The following is a 17,334-nucleotide window of genomic DNA, read 5'->3' on the forward strand; positions in this document are numbered from 1 at the left end:
TTCACTAATCTCCAACAAAAATTAGAAGAGCCTGGAAAATATTGAGAGAGTCAATGCAAGAAAACAATGAAGTTTGCAAATCAGAAGTTTGTTGGGGATAACAAAGGTAATATATCAGCCCATCTTTCCCCCAGTCACTTGTGTCCTGATAAAAATGAACAAGGGACAAGCAATATTAATGAAAACTGCAATGATCTCCTTATATAATCACAAAGTTCAAATAGAAGGCACAATAAACTTCATTTTTCTCACTCTTGCAGAATGTGTTCTTCAGAAAAATGTTAAGCTTCATGACAATAGTGTAAATCACAGTAGACAGTATACGACATTAGCATAACATAACCAATAGTGACATCTGAGGGTTTGTGCCACTCAGAAACTTTCTTTAACACTTATGTTCTACTGGAATTAAATAAAAGGTTCTGTAACAGTAAATTGAAGGCTTAAAATGAATTTGATTTTCACTCTTTAAAACACAGATGTCTGGTGTGTCACTTAAAGAGGAAAAAACAAACACATTTTTTAAAGGTCCATCCATCCATTTTTGGATTCCTTTTAGTCCATTGGAGAGATGAGGGAAAATGGGATCTGTCAAAGCAGCACTAAGGGGAAATACAAAATACCAAATCGTCACAGGATAGGGTTATGCACTGGTTTACCCAATATTTACATTTTTTTAATTAGGAAGAAACAAGCACACCAAATCAAAACATACACAAGACCTGCAGAAAATATACAAAATTAGTCCCAAAAGCAGCAGGCCAGAAACTGAACACAAGTCTCTAGAACTGTCAGGCAGCAATAATAATAATAATAATAATAATAATAATAATAATAATAATAATAATTCTTTACATTTATTTAGCGCTTTTCTTACTACTCAAAGTAATACTAACTGCTGTGCCACCCAGAGCATTACACCTGGCAAGGCAAGCAGACTGTACACCACATTATAATAATGAAGAGCAACTTAACCTTAAATTACAGAGCATAAGACTTTATTTACTTATAAAATGCATATTTCGTATATAGTGTGTATAGTGTAGTGTATAGTGTATATACTGTATTATACGTTGTATAGTGTACAATGTATAGTTTAGAGTACACAGTGTATATACTTTACAGTGTAGTATATGTATATACTGTACATATAAATTTTTTTTGGATTTTATTGAATTTAATAACAAATAACATTCCATACAAATAAGTCCAGTATTACAAGACTATACATGCAGTACTCAAACACCCTTTCCGGAAAAGTTGGGATATTTTCTAAAATGTAATAAAAACAAAAAGCTGTGATGTTAATTCACGTGAAACTTTATTTAACTGAAAAAATACAAAGAAAATATTTTCAGTAGTTTTAATGACATACTTAATTGTACTTTTTAAATATACACAAATTTTGAATTTGATGGCTGCAACATACTCAATAAAAGTTGAGACAAAGTTAAAATAAGACAGAAAAGTGCACAGGATATTCAAGTAACACTGGTCAGGAAGACTCCACATTAAGCAGGCTAATGGGTAGCCGGTAAGGTATCGTGATTGAGTATAAAAGTAGCATCCATCAAAGGCTCAGTCTTTGCAAGCAAGGATGGGTTGTGGCTCACCCCTTTGTACCAAAAGTTGTAAGAGAATTACAGTAGTTAGTCAGTTCAAAAGGAACATTTCTCAATGCAAGATTGCAGAGAATTTAGGTGTTTTAACATGTGCTGTCCATAATATTGTGAAAAGACTCAGAGAATTCAGAGATCTCTCAGTGTGTAAAAGGGCAAGGCTGGAAATCACTGTTGAATGCACATGATCTTCGAGACCTGAGGCGGCACTGCTTCAGAAGCCATCAAGTTACTGTGACAAATAAAGTCACCTGGGCTCTGGAGTACTTCTGAAAACCATTGCCACTTAACACATTCCATTGCTACATCCAATTTCAATGCAATTTGAAACTATATTATGCAAGAAGGAAGGCATACATCAATTAACTGTATGTAGAAATGCCAGTGAGTTCTCTGGGCCTGAGCTCATCTCACATGGACCGAAAGACTGTGAAACTGTGTGCTGTGGTCAGATGAGTCCAGCAAGAAAAATGGGCATTGAGTTCTCTGTGCTAAAGATGAAAATGATCATCCAGATTGTTATCAGCAAAAGGTGGAAAAGCCAGCATCTGTGATGGTATGGAGGTGGATCAGTGCCCACAGCATGGGTGAGCTGCATGGAGGTGAAGGTACTATTGGCTGTGAGGCATTTGTTAGGATTTTAGAGAGACATCTGTTGCCATCAAGGCGAAGTCTCTTCCTGGGATGTCCATACTTATTTCATCAGGACAATGCCAGACCACAATCTGCATGATCTATAACAGTGTGGTTTCATAGACACTGAGTGTGTGTGTGCTACTGCCAGTCCAGATCTACTGTATCTCCTATTGAAAATGTGAAGAGGAGAATCAGACCTCTGTGCCCACAGACTGTTGAGCAGCTGAAGTCTTAAATCAAGTAAGAATGCACAAAATTTTCAATTGCAAAACTACTACAATTATTATCCACAATTCCAAAATGATTAAAAAGTTTTATTAAAAGGAATGGTGATGTAACACAATGGTAGACAACTTTTCTTGAGTGTTCTGCAGCCATCAATTTCTAAATTTACAAATGTACAAAATACAATTAAGTTGGTCAGTAAAACTACTGAAATTCTTTTTTTGTGCTTTTGTCATTTAAATAAAGGTTCATGTGAATTAACATAGCACAGATTTTTGTTTTCATTGCACTTTAGAAAATGTCCCAACTTTTCTGGAAATGGGGTTAATATAAACACAGAGGATTCAGAATGTATTTCAAAACTCTTCACTTTCTGCACACTTTATTGTGTTCTACATTTTATTTTAAATCTATTTACAATTGTTACCCTCCAATCTACACCCATAATGACAAAGTAAAAATATGTTTTCATATTTATTAAAAATCGAAAACAGAAATCTCTCATTTATTTAAGTATTCAGACCCTTTTCAGTGGCACTCCAGTTGTGGTCTGGTGTATCCAGTTTGCTTTAACTCTTCTTGAGATGTTTCTACAACTTGATTGGAGTCCACCTGTGAAATCCTGAATATATTGGACATCGCTGAGAAAGTCACACACTTTTGTATAGAAGGTCCCACAATTCACATTGGATATCAGGCCAAAGACCAAGCAGTGAAGTCCAAGAAGCAATCTGTAATCTCTACAATAAAATTGTGGAGTCGCATGGACCGGGGAAAGGAGATAAAACCATCCATCCATCTATCCATTATCCAACCTGCTATATCCTAAACCATTTCTAAATATTTGAGTGCTCCCAGTAGCACAGTGGCATTGATAATTGTGAAATGGAAGATGTCTAGAACCACCAGGACTCTTCCTAGATTTGGTCACCTTTCCAATCTGATTGACTGTGCAAGAAGGTCCTTGGTCATGGAGGAAATCAAGAACCCAATGGTCAATCTTACAGAGTTTCAGAAGTCATCTGCTGACATGGGAGATATTGTCAAAAGGACAACCATATCAACAGCAGTCCAGGAATCAGGCACTTATGACAGCCTGCTTGGAAATTGCCAAATGGCATTTAAAGGACTATGAGACCATGACAAAAAAGATTCTCTGGTCTAGTGAGACCAAAATGGAGCTCTTTGCACAGGCTTTCAACCACAATGTCTGGCAAAGACCAGACACTCCTCATTGCCTGCCTAATACCATGGTGGTTAGCAACATTTTACTATGGGGGGTGCTTCTCAGTGACAGGGGTGGAGGGACTGGTCAGAATTAAGGGAAGGATGAATGCAGACAAATACAGAGAGGTCCTTAAAACAGAGTGCATGCAACCTCAGACTGGGGTGACGGTTCACCTTTCAGCACGACAATGACCCGGAGTATACTGCCAAGACAATGATAGAGTTGCCTTGGGACAAGTTTCTGACTGTGTTTGACTGTCCAAGCCAAAGTGCAGTTTTAAGCCCTATATAACATGTCTGGATAGACCTGAAGAAGGCAGTTTAGAGAGCTTAATATGATCTGCTGGGAAGAATGGGATAAACTACCCAAAATCCAGGTTTGCCAAACTTCTAGAGTCTTACCCAAGAAGACTCAATACTGTAATTGCTGCCGAAGGGGCTCCTTACAACATACTGAATTAAGGGCTTGAATACTTACATGAATGAGAGATTTCAGTTTTTGATTTTTAATAAATTTGCAAACCTTTCTAAAACATGATTTCACTTTGTCATTATCGGTTAATGAGTGAAGATTAATGGGCAAAAACTGAAAATTTAAAACTAAATCTACTAAAGTGTGTCAACAGAACTTACAGTACTTATTGGAAAAAGCTCCCGTTATTCCCCAATTATGTTTGACTAGATATAAAACCAGGCGTGTAAGAGTAATCGCGCTAAACCTCGTTCGTTAAATCGACTGTCTGGATTATATTGCGTGGAGAGCAGAGCTGCATATGCACAACAATTGTGCCCACCTGTCATTATTGTACCCATACATTTCTTTCGTTTCACACATATTGTAAATAGCATCCATTAATTTAGTTTTCCCGTAGCCAATACAGCTGATTGTTTATTAGCTAAAAAGAATGAATGCTGATTATAAACTTTTATGTAATTGTAACCTAATACAGGGTTCACAGTGATCTAACGTTCTGGCTCAGCTCGAAATCCGCCCAAGGTAGTTGGGTGTCTGGATTTTGGACGTTCTGCTCGTGTGTGGATGGGTTTCTTTGGACATAAAGAACATACAGAATTGTTTTAATATTGGATTCCAAATGGAACCTGTGTGAGAGTGTCTTATACAAGGTTAACCAAAATCCGTGTCTAACATCGCCAGCGATCTTAGTCGAGTAAACAGAGCGAAAGCACGCAGACCTCACATATATGACAACTCCAACGCGCACGAAACCGCGCTCCATGCTTGGCCTCTGCCATTAATAGGTATTTTACAAAATCAAATGGTCTCGGTTTCTTTTTTAATCATTTCACTCCTTTAGGCAATGGAATTCCAAAATTAAGAAAACCAAAGTAAAAAAGTTAAGGCAACCCTGACGTTTTGCGTGTGCACATTGGAAGTAGCGCGGGGTTGCGCGCGCGTTCTTTAACAAGCACGCATGCTCGCTCCACTCGTGACGTCAGTCGGCAAGCCAGCCAGCCAGCGAGCTCTGATCCTGGCGCACTCTCCCTCTTTCCTCTCCATTGTGACCAGCTGAACGATGCGATCGTTCGCAGCCATCGCCGCCGCCCATTAGAGACCCCCAGCCCGCACACTTCGGCAGACCGACCCCCGAGCGCTTGCCCAGCCCTCTTAGCCCCGGACCGACTGCAGCCTCATAGTGCTTCTGATGTGTTAGTTCGACAGAAAAAAAGAAAGGAAGAAGCGACAGCGACGAAGGAGGTGAAGGGAAAATATAGAAAAGGAGAAAGAAGGAGAAGGGGGATCGCTCGTTTTTTCTGCGCTGCCTGAATACATATCGGGAGAGAGAGAGCCGAGGTCTGTTCGCCATGGGATGTACACTGAGTGCTGAGGAGAGAGCCGCCTTGGAAAGGAGCAAGGCAATCGAGAAAAACCTGAAAGAAGACGGTATAACGGCGGCAAAGGATGTAAAATTACTCCTGTTAGGTGAGCTATATATCTCCATTCTTTTTCCCCAAATGCAGCTCTTCGTGCCTCTTCCTCCCCCCATCCGCTGGGCGAGATAGCAGCCCCTCTGCATCCATTAGGCACAGCTGCTTCTTGGTGTGTAATCTCCTTTATCTCCTTACAATATTCCACTGACGGCCCTTTTATTTTGTCTTTTCTCCTTACAGGGGCAGGGGAATCAGGAAAGAGCACCATCGTAAAGCAAATGAAGTAAGTGCTCCGCTTTGACACCTTTCTGCTTCTCAGATGGGCTGTGATTTTTTTCCTCCTCGGCTTGGTTTGTTAACGCTTAGGTCCGCCATATTTATCAAGGAATGAGTATATCTGAACGTCGATCGAGTTCAGATGTCTATATGGATAATAGTTTGTGGTTTATTCCCAAACGAGCATTTACACAAAATAAGGAAAATGGAAAAGGGAGGAAAACCTGCCTGCCCTGCTTCACGTAATATGACGAGTGTGCTGTTCACGGCGCCGGTGCTGAAACGAGCGGTGCAATCTGACTGTGATTGATTTTCGTGTCCTGGATGGACGGGTGTATGCGTGGCGTGGAGTATTCAAGTGTACACCGAAGGGAAAAAAAGAACAAGAAATATTAAAATGACCAGTTGTACGAACCACCGTCAATTAGAGTCTAACGCCAGGCTTTTATCTCCTTGCACTGCAGTTTTTATGTTTGATCTCCTCTGATAGGTTGACGGGTTAGCTCTTTGGCATTTATTAAAAAATCTGACTGTAATACGGATTTAAGACATGCAGGACTCAATGCTATTTAAAAGCCCCCTCACAAGATTTCAGTATATTCCCATCCCTCCTCCACTGGCAATTAATTTGTAAGGGAGTTTCTGTGGTAATAACCAATTAAAGATGCTAATACATTAACACATCCGTTTTTAGAAACCATTTGTGGCATTTTCTCTGCACCTATTGTGGATACAAACAATATTGTATTCATAGTTTTATTTTATGGTCAACACTATCTATCTATCTATCTATCTATCTATCTATCTATCTATCTATCTATCTATCTATCTATCTATCTATCTATCTATCTATCTATCTATCTATCTATCTATCTATCTATCTATCCGCAAACATCTGTATGTATCTACTTTAAATGTGTGCCTAATTATTTGCAGTCATTTTCAGCATATATTTTATCCATAATTATTCTACCTTGCATGATAACCAGTAGCTACTAAGCAAGCAATTATAATGATTTTAGTGAATATGACAATTCTGTTTTTAACATATTCAAAACATTCCTTCATTGCAGAGCTGCTTTTATGTGTTACACCCCACTGTTGGTTTCATCTACGGCCTTATTAAGCATTGATAAATATAGACATAACTATAATTTTCTTGCTTATGATACTTATGATATCATCAAGAATAATATTAATATATTAACTTCTCGTATGTATACACATACGTACATTAATAGGCTACATAAGTGAATTTATTTACTTCAGCTCATTGTGTTTTTGTGCCTTTTCTCGTGTATGTGAGAATCCATCCTAACAGCAGATGTAAATGTGTAGTAGTCCATATATGTCTGCTCAAATTGGACCTGTTTCGATTGATTTGCCAGTTGTAAAGGTATGAAAATATGACATATTTGCAAAATATGTTCGTTGAGACCTGATTAAATATATTAGCTTACTACTTAATTGCTTTCTTTATTTTTGTGTTTACTAAAATCCTCGTCTATTTACTAATGCGTTATGATTACATGTTTTATTATTTTTATTTTCTCCGAAGCCAACGTCATAAAAAGAAACAATTCGCAAAAAATGCATGTACATGAAAGCACGGATTATATATTAAAGCATCAGTGAAATAACTTGCACTCCTGACATAACGAGAGAATGGGGTATGACGCTCCCTTCCTGCCGTTTTGCTTTTTGTGCCATTTTGCCGCTTAACTATGGTATATTCGGCATTTTATTCCGAGTTCTCTGTTCTCCGTTGGTGCAGTAGCTAGGTATAACATGACACGTTAATGAGTTCAGTGGGTCTGCAGGCAAGGGCCCAGTGGCTCTCCTGACGGGCGAGCAGATTTCAGGCGGTATCTATGGTGGACAGCGCCCAGCAGAGTGTGTGTGCGCGCGGTCTCGCCTGCTTTCGGAGGCGCTCGTTTTTCTTCGGCTCTGGGTTGACGATAGATTTACAGAGGGAGATAGAGAGCGCGCGAGGGAGACTGGATATTTGCTGCATTTGAAAGAGTTTCCGGATGGCAGATCTTGGGCGTTGTTTTGATGATAAAAGGCACTGCTGGTAATGAGACATCCGCTTAGTAGGCAGAACCTGGAAACTGCATTAAAAGAGGAATTTCATATAATGTATATATATATATATATATATATATATATATATATATATATATATATATATAGCGTGATTTTAGATTAGCATGTATCAGATGGCTTGAATAAACAACCTTTGACCTCGCTTCAGCATTTATCAATATGCATAGTAATTTTATTACTGCATCTGCATATTGGAATTATGGTACACAGTACTTTCTTACATTTTGTTCACTATTCTGAAGTCATTTCAAGTAATAAAAAAATGATATTGTCATATCATTTATAGCACTGCCAGTATCAGCCAGTGTCACTTATGGTTCGTGCTCAATTTGTGGATTTTTCATGTGATCCTAAGAGTTTCTTCTGGTGTCTCTGAATTCTTCCTCCAGTTGAAAGATGAGCTTTTTGGTAAACTGGAGATACTGAATTAGCCTATTATTAGAGAGTGCATGGGTGTCTGTCCTTTCATGGACTGATCACCTAATTGGGTAAGTTTGAGTCATGTGTCCACTATTGCCAGGATACCGTCAGAATTCTTTATACTCTGTGATGGGAAAAAAAGCCCAAGAAATGATTGGGTTAGATGTAACACTTATCAGGCTGTTAAAATATAGCTTTTATTTTTAAACTAATTCAATGCACAGTTTTCAAGTGAAGTGTTAATCATAAGCTTTTTCACATAAAAAAAAATCTTATTCAATATTTGACTCTGTTCTATCAACATATAAAACATTAAGCCTCTTAGCGTAATTATTTGTAGGAAAAAGAGATTTTAGTTTCAGATGATATAAAAATAATCATTATGTTTATGTGAAGGCATACATTTTACCAATCATAAAAACATTTAACCATAATTTACTGTAGACCATGTTTCTGTTTGGGCGGCACGGTGGCGCAGTGGGTAGCGCTGCTGCCTCGCAGTTGGGAGATCTGGGGACCTGGGTTCGATTCCCGGGTCCTCCCTGCGTGGAGTTTGCATGTTCTCCCCGTGTCTGCGTGGGTTTCCTCCGGGGGCTCCGGTTTCCTCCCACAGTCCAAAGACATGCAGGTTAGGTGGATTGGCGATTCTACATTGGCCCTAGTGTGTGCTTGGTGTGTGTTTGTGTGTGTCCTGCGGTGGGTTGGCACCCTGCCCAGGATTGTTTCCTGCCTTGTGCCCTGTGTTGGCTGGGATTGGCTCCAGCAGACCCCCGTGACCCTGTTTGGATTCAGCGGGTTGGAAAATGGATGGATGGCTGGATGTTTCTGTTTGTTTCTACAATGCAATATATATTCATATATATTTGCATCATATAAATTCACTGTTTATACTGTATACTATGCTATATGCACATCAATGAATGAAAACAGAAACATTATATTTTAGCTTTATTAATAGTAATTAATTCCATTTATATAGTGCTTTTCTAACTACTCAAAGCACTTTACATAGACAATGGGGAGTCACTTTGTAGTTTATTGTCATATGCACAGTCAAACAATTGTTACACCATACAATCTATTTATCTATTTGGCTTGAAAATAAGAGAAGATGATAACATACTTACTGTATGCCTCCCTTCCCACTTAATCCAGTTCAAGGCTGTGGTGTGCCAAAAACTCCAGACAGGGCGCCAGTCCACTGGAGGCCTGGTCACCCGCATGTGCACTCAGTTATGTGGGGCAAGTTTGGAGTCACTATTTTTCTTAATTCATTAGGACAGGAGAGGAAAAAAGAATAGCTAGCCAAATTCAACAAAGACCCACCCAGGCTCTAACTGAAATAGTAAAACAAAAAATAATACATTATAATTTATTATCTTTGGTTTGATGATAAATATGGTGAAGTGTTATGATATGCCTTTTTTGCTAAATGCTAGTTCATTCAAAAGAGTAAAATTATGCCTATATAAGGTAAAACAGTAGCCAATATATTTACTATTACATGGTGAATATTTCTTGCTCACACTCTCCTGGTGTGCTCTCTGACTGCCAATCTTTTTTATTTTCAAATGTGTCTTTTTGTATGACACTTATAGCTCCAGCCTTGTGAGTTACAATTTTAGTTTTAGTGAATCGTTCACATGTTATCACACCTGGGCTCTTGAGTCATCCAGCTTGTCATGTTCTGTCATGTAATATGTCCATTTACATACTCCAGTGTCTAGATTAACACCAAACTCCTTGTCACTCTAGTTCTTATTCAGAGATAGTCGAGAATGAGTGTTCCAGATTATCCTTGTAAACTGAGGCTGACTGCATAGAGGGTGTAGAAGCCCTCAAAGAAGTTGGAATTTCAAATATGGTGGAGCTGCCTGTACTCTTAATGAAAGTACCAGGATGCTCCCTCTCCATATTTTACCAAGTGGAATAGTACATGTGGTGCAGTCTGTCATGTTCCCCTGTAATAGAAAGGGGTCTTCTTATTAATTCAGTTGACAATTGCCATTGAGACTCTGTTTCATCCCCACTGGACCCATACAACAAACTGATAATGCATTTATCTAGTGAAGGCAAGCTCCATTATGTCATGCAGGTATCAGGCTACTTTCTCAATCACCTTCCCTTTAATCTAGGAGTTCCAGCAGGCCATTTCTGGCAAATGATTGGACATACATGGTGTACTATTGCCCTACTGGCTTGCAAGTACACATGGTTTGTGAGTTTTCACACTGAGTGGTTCTTTACTAAATAGTTTCCTTAAAAGAACCTTGCTGTGTTTTAAACCCTTCAGGTGCATCTGGGTTGTGCAGTAATACTGGATAAGAAAGCACATTCAGTCAAGCTAAGCAGTATCTGACTTATGCAATGGCAACTACATGTTGCATATCACTGCGGTATTTAATCCGTTTGTGTGTGTTTTCTAACTTTTATTTTATACTATGCAGTTTGTTAAAAATACTCAGACATTTTAATCACAGTTTTGTTCACAGCCTACTGTAAGTGAAAAGCAGAGTGGCAGTGTTTTGTTGTTTTCTTGTTGAGAGCAGTTCTCAATCAGTCATTACAAACTAAATAAATTCATCTTTTTTTCTTTCAGTTATTTCCAAATTTTGACTAATGTCATGTACTGTTTAGTATGTGTGTTTAAAGAAGAAAAGTGATGGTGTGGGATTATGGAAGCTTTGTTTTTTGTTAGAAAAATTGTTTTGTTGTTTTGAAAGTCATTTTTTCTTTTTACTTTGTTGTACATGAAAAGTAATTAATGGTCCCTCTTATTATGTGTGGTTTTGCTTAAAAATATTAGTAACTAATTTTTATTGTTAGCTTGAACTGAACATAATACAGGGTGGCGCTCATAGCCTGATGGATCATTATTTTGCATTCAAATTCATCACCTTGTCTATGTGGAGTTTGCATGTATTTACTGTGTTTGCTGGGGTTTTTATCCGGGTACTACACTTTTCCTCACATATCCCAATATACCTGCATTTTAGGTTAATTAGCTATTCTTTGTGTTGTTGCTGTTAGCTCAATTGGCATCACTTTCTCCCATGGTAGTTTTCACCACTGGCAAGCTAATTCCAAATCATTCTTCTTGGATCAAGCAAACCTTGGAGGTGTCTTACTTATAAATTCAATAATTTCAGTAGGTTTGTGTTGCTCACTCGTCTTTTGCTCCACATTGCATCCCTTCGTTGTTATATTAGTTGGTGACTATCATGTCCCAGGTTAACCAAACCGTGCTGATTTCTTACCAGGAAATGTTCATGATAATTTGTTATGCAGCTTGTTGTTGTCCCTTCTTGTACTTTTATATTTGACTAGAAAAAGGGTATTCAACAAGTGAGAAAGACTTTATTAATTAATTTACTCAGGAGGGAAAGGTCTAGACACAAGCAGGGATCATAGACATAGGACAAGGTGGGGTTGATCAAACAGGCAAACTTCGATATTACGTACCACAAACAGAAATCATTGCCACCCTGAATTATTTCTTGTTGTGAAGGGTCTTTCATTGAGTTTATAAGTAAGTTGTGACATGTCATACTACATCACATTTGATCTTAAATAACACAGCTTTAGACACACCATTAACTGATGCATAACCAATGGCTCTGCAGCAGCAGAAAAGCATCCAGAGACTCAAAGCATAACACAACACAGTTACGTCATTGTGAAGATGACACAAAAATGCAAAGAATAAGCAAAAAATAAATTTCAAAAAAACTCACAAAATGAAAAAAGTACCCCACAATTTAAGAAACTAATGCAAAAAGATTTGAGTTGGTGCGCATGATATTTTAATTTGCCGACCAGCACATCCCAAGCTGGTTGTTCTTGCTCAAACAAACTCATCAATGAATCAAAGAAATTTTCTCAAAAATGCGTTTGCAGTGAAGGGGTGGAGATGTGCTGCCCACTGTTGTTCTGCTCCATATTGCTGTCCTTCATGGTCATTTTAATTTCCAACTAACAACTGCCCAGCTGATGGTCATCAGTTTGCCAGGCTTTGCTGCTTATTTGCTAAGGAATCAGAGGAACATTTTAGGAGATGTGGCTGCTCTATTCTGTTCTTGACTTATGTGTGCTAAACATAGACAGAGAGACATTCTAAATGAAAGTTAGACTAAATTGTAAGGTATGTATTATGTTATGGTGAAAAAAAAACATAAAAAATCAGAAAATTAGATATTTACGTATTTTTTAAGCTAGTTCAACTAACAATATTATGATGTAGTCATTTTCAATAATTTCATTTTTGCTTTGCCTTTTGTCATTTGCAACTCTCTTTATGTCCATTTGGGTTTTTTGTGACAAGGAATGTGATTCTTCAATTGTAATTTATTTAAGTTGTAAGTATTGTAAGTAAGTTACTACTCCATGCTGTTGCTCATGGGTACACCATTTCCTCAGTAGCTTGATTTAACGTTGCTAAGTGTGGTGCATAACGTTATTTATGAGATGGTATAAAGGTGCAGTTGTCCAAGATTATGGATCCAAAACAAAAGCCTTCAAGTGTGATTTCTAAGATGTAATGTTGCTGGCTTTAGATTCTTGCCTACAAGATTCTGATTTTGATTCTGTTCAGTGTATTTTGGCTTACGCAAAATTGTCTGTAGTGACAAGCCATAACAACTATGTTTAATCTCCAAATCCCTTATTCCATCAAGCGGCATATTTCCTTCCCTGGTGAACACACATGGTAATATTAAAATGGTATACCTCAGTAAATTTAATTTGTATAAATTAAGAGTCTTATATAGTTGGAGAAAATGTACATTTTCAAGTGCGCTGATATTAGGTTATCAATCGTTGTGATAATTCTGTTTGTGATCTCATGGGGTTAGTCCTTTCCAAACTTCTCTGCATCGGGCAGCACTTAAATATTTTGCCATATTTATTTTTATTTTGGCAGGACTTCCAGTCTATATTTTCAGTAATTTGGCTTACTTCATACACGTTCATAACTTTTAAAAAGCAGTTTGACATTACCTGTTCAAACAAAGAAGTTAGGTAGGTTTGGTGTTTTCTTCAGGTGCTCTTGGTTTTCCTCATGCTTTTGGCAAACAAACATCACTCTCAGCTGACAAACTGCACATTTCTGAACAGAAAAGATTTACGCTTTTTTGGTGTTTCACTGTACTTGGCAATCTTTTAGAAAATGATCTGAAAGTAATAAATAGCGTGGACAAAAACTTTTGAGACAAAAATGGCCTTTTCAATTTTTGTCTGTTTTAGTGTTATTAGTTTCACTTAATAACATCAGAATGATAGCAAACACCAGGTGCCCATTTTGTGTACCAATTCAAGTTGATCTAAGGATTTCATCCGTCTCTTCCTAAAAGTGCACGATATATTAGCTACAACAACATGACTTGGCAGCCATTTCCACTCTTCTGCGGCTCTCTCAGGAAAGAAGTGCCTCCTCATTAAGTGTTTATGAAAGAAGGGAAGTGAAGCAAAGAACAGATCATTCAGGCCATCATAACTCATTTATTAATGTAATATTTTTAAGATTTTGACACTTTGAAATTCAGAGGTCCCCAAAATGATGCTCCCATCATGGGTAAACTAGTCCATTTATCTATAGTTCCTTGTTGTGTTGTGGTAGACATTTATATTTTTTGAATACTAAACAACTCTGTGGTTGTATAGTCTCCAGACTCACTGCCATGAGAAAACCCCATATATGATATTCCATTCGATACAGCTGTATGTCTGGCTATGTAAGACATCAAGCGTTTTGGGACTCCTTTCTATTTTTCGCCCTCTAGACCTGAAAAACCCTAATTTTTGGGCAATTCTGATCATATTTTGAGCAGTGTCTTCAGTAAAAATACTCAGAAGGACTTGGAAGTTGAGCATGTCACGCTAACCAGTCTCAGGGGTTCACATCCTAATAGGATACACAGAGTTCACAAAAGTTTGAAAAAAATGGATATTTGGCAATATAGGCCCATGGAGTGTTGTTTTATGTTGTTTCAAGGTTGCTGATCATGATTATGACAGTGTTTGATATTTGATTCTTTACTGGTGGGCCCCTTTAAAAGTCACTCCCAGAAGGTTAAAAATAATAAATTTGAAACATAAGCATGTTGAGTATCATTTTAGACTATGTCAAGGTCAGTGATTACGAATATGATGTTACTTTTGATTTATGATCCTTTACCAAGGACCTAGCTGTCAATTCACCTTAATCAGAGTGTGAAAAATGGCAAACTTGTAATACAATTGAGAATATTTAGACTTTCAATATTTAAAGTGAAGCACATATTTTAATATTTAAAATATTTGGTGCAGCTATTTGTGTTTATTATGTACTTCTACCTTACAAAATAAATTGATACATTTCTTATGAACACCCCAAATTAAGGCAGCTTGTGCCAATTCAGACTTGTTTGTTTCTTTATATGACACAGTTTAGAAGTGTCACATGACTGTGATTGTCCCACTAACGACATCATGGAAGTGATGCTATAAATATGTGGCTGTCCCATCATGCGTTATCCCTTGGTGGATATACTACGTTCCATCTAGTATAGTTAGCTTAATTTCTGAGTAAGCTGTAGCGTTAGGGTTTGCTTTTGGTTTTAGTTTGTTTCACACTCAACCTCTGAAAAGCATCTTTGATTCTGAATGCTAAGTTCATTTTTGGTCACTCAGTTTTGACTCCTTGGTTTGCCTGACTATGTTGCCATCTTGGTTAACCTTCTACTGGTTATCTTTTTTTTCTCACAGTAATTGCTGGACACATACTCTGTCCCAGTACAAATATCTGCTATCCGTGATTATCCCCCATTCCTTACTCCACCTTTTTTCCATTTAAATTGTGTTTTTGTAATTATGATGTTCTGGAACAGTCTGTCAGTCCATTTTCATTCTGAGGCAATGAAGGGTCAGAGCCATTAACCACAATCAATTATTTGCTGAAGTTTTTGAAAGCGCAGTCACCTGAAGACTATTGTCACTGAAGTGCTGAGGTGTTGTCATTCTTAGCATTTCCATTTTCACTTTTAAATACAGTACATTATCTAGTTGTGTGTTGCTCCTGGTTGATTTTCGACCTCCATAGTTAATGATTTATTGTTCAGTGTCAGGTTTCAGATTTTGGTTCATTACAGTTCTTAAAGTTTATGTTTAATGTTTAGCACTGCTTTTCAGTATTGACAGATTTTTTCAGATTACTTAGTGCTTTGTTTATTAAGACATTTTCCCTTTTCGTTCTGGTTTTTCTTGATCTTGCTACTATTTTCTGCTTAATTTTATTACTTAAAATGACAAGGGGCCTCTGTTCCCTGCTCGATTCGCTTGCCAATCCCCAGAGGCAGATGCTGGGCACCCGCTTTCTATTGGCTGAGTCACTCGTAGGGCATTGGGGCACCCCTCTGTTAGAGAAAGCGATCGTATTTAAAGAGATAGTAATGGAAGAGTATGCGGGGTGTGGGAGGAAGATGATTGGGTCCTTAGTTATTATAGAGAGAAAACCAGTTACTTGAGTATTTCACTACAACTGTCTATTTTACATACCAATGAATAATATAACATAGTAAAAAGTAGAAGTAAAAAAGTAAAACATAATAAAACATAATAAAAACTAAATAAAAATTAAATTACATTGAAGCCTTGTCAAAAACAATATTATGATCATTATATTATTATATATTATCATTATATTATCCTGTAACTTACATTCTATAAATGTTGCTTTTTTGCATTTCTGTTCGCATATTGTTCAGATATATTTCTCTTTTTCGTATATTGGACGATTCTCTTTGTTCTTGATTTTTATTATATGCAGCTCTTTTTTGTTCATTTTCTTTTTTTCGACATTCATTATCAGCTCTTGCCACTCTTTTCTATCACAATCTAAAATTCAACATCCTTGAATAGATAATTTGCTTTTCTGCCTTGGCATTATAACCGACTGCATTGAAGGGCGAGTTAGCCACACTGATAGTGTCACGGGATGGTACAGAGAGAGGATGTGCACAGCAGGAGTACTGATTGGGCGACCGTTCTGGAGGGGAGTGGTCAAGGCTGAATAACAGACACAACGGAAAACTTTTTTAATATAATAGAGAGATAATGTCTTTGTTCTGATGATTTAATTGTTTGCTTTAATAAAACTTTAATTATTATACTGTATCTTTTTAGTTTAGAGTTCTTTTGGCTGGAGTTTTGTGATGTGTTTATATAATTTGTTGAATTTTTTAATTAACAAATGCAGAGGTTCAGCCACCCTTAATAAAGCAATACTCAGACAAGGAAATGCAGCCGTCCTTCCATGCACAGTAAATGCAAAACGACGCTCAGGGTGTCTCACATGCCAGTGCACACGGCAAAGACGTGCACCTTTGAACCTTATAGATGATGTCATAACAATATATCCTGTGATGTGAAATGTGAATAAATGTTTAGATACAAATTTAGACATAACATAAAGTAGCACCCAAAGGAATATTCCACCCAAAACTGTTATTTTTCTTAAATGTTACTTCCCACATTTACCTTGTAGTGATGGCTGAGAAAAATGTGTAATCTCATGTTTTCATGGAAAATAGAGCTAATAATGTTTGTGCATCAATGGAAGTGGATGGTGGCCAATGCTGGAAACAGTAAACAATATCAAAGCATCCATGAAAAAAATCTCTCATTACACTGGTCGCATAATCCACATAAAGTCATCCAGTCGAATGGTCAAAATGTGCAAAATGTGTGCATTTTTTGCAATAATATTGTCAAATCGATTCCTCTGCTAAAACAAAAGTAGCCCATGTTGCTGGGCTGGCCAGTCCTGGACAAATTAGCAGTCATTTGAAATCTACGCCACTTGTAGATGATTTTCATTAGAGTGGAGTGATTGTTTTCAGATAATTTAGCAATCGTTTAAAATCCTTTGCCAGACTTGTAGGCATCCATAACTTTTTTTTCT

General features: G+C 37.4%; 1 protein-coding gene across 2 annotated transcripts in view; it reads left to right on the forward strand.

Annotated features, from left to right (window-relative positions):
• The first annotated feature begins 5,155 nt into the window (after positions 1–5,155).
• Positions 5,156–17,334, forward strand: part of gnao1a (guanine nucleotide binding protein (G protein), alpha activating activity polypeptide O, a) — a 341,984-nt gene continuing 329,805 nt past the window's right edge. Inside the window, exons 1-2 of one of the 2 annotated variants that reach the window (XM_028809389.2) lie at positions 5,156–5,649; positions 5,838–5,880. In XM_028809389.2, coding sequence (XP_028665222.1) covers positions 5,532–5,649; positions 5,838–5,880 — 161 coding nt within the window. In that variant the 5' untranslated portion in view covers positions 5,156–5,531. The remainder of the gene's footprint in view (positions 5,650–5,837; positions 5,881–17,334) is intronic. The other variant, XM_028809388.2, reaches the window with a different exon arrangement.

This window comes from Erpetoichthys calabaricus, chromosome 9 (genome assembly GCF_900747795.2).
Source record: "Erpetoichthys calabaricus chromosome 9, fErpCal1.3, whole genome shotgun sequence".
Classification (NCBI taxonomy): Eukaryota; Metazoa; Chordata; class Cladistia; order Polypteriformes; family Polypteridae; genus Erpetoichthys; species Erpetoichthys calabaricus.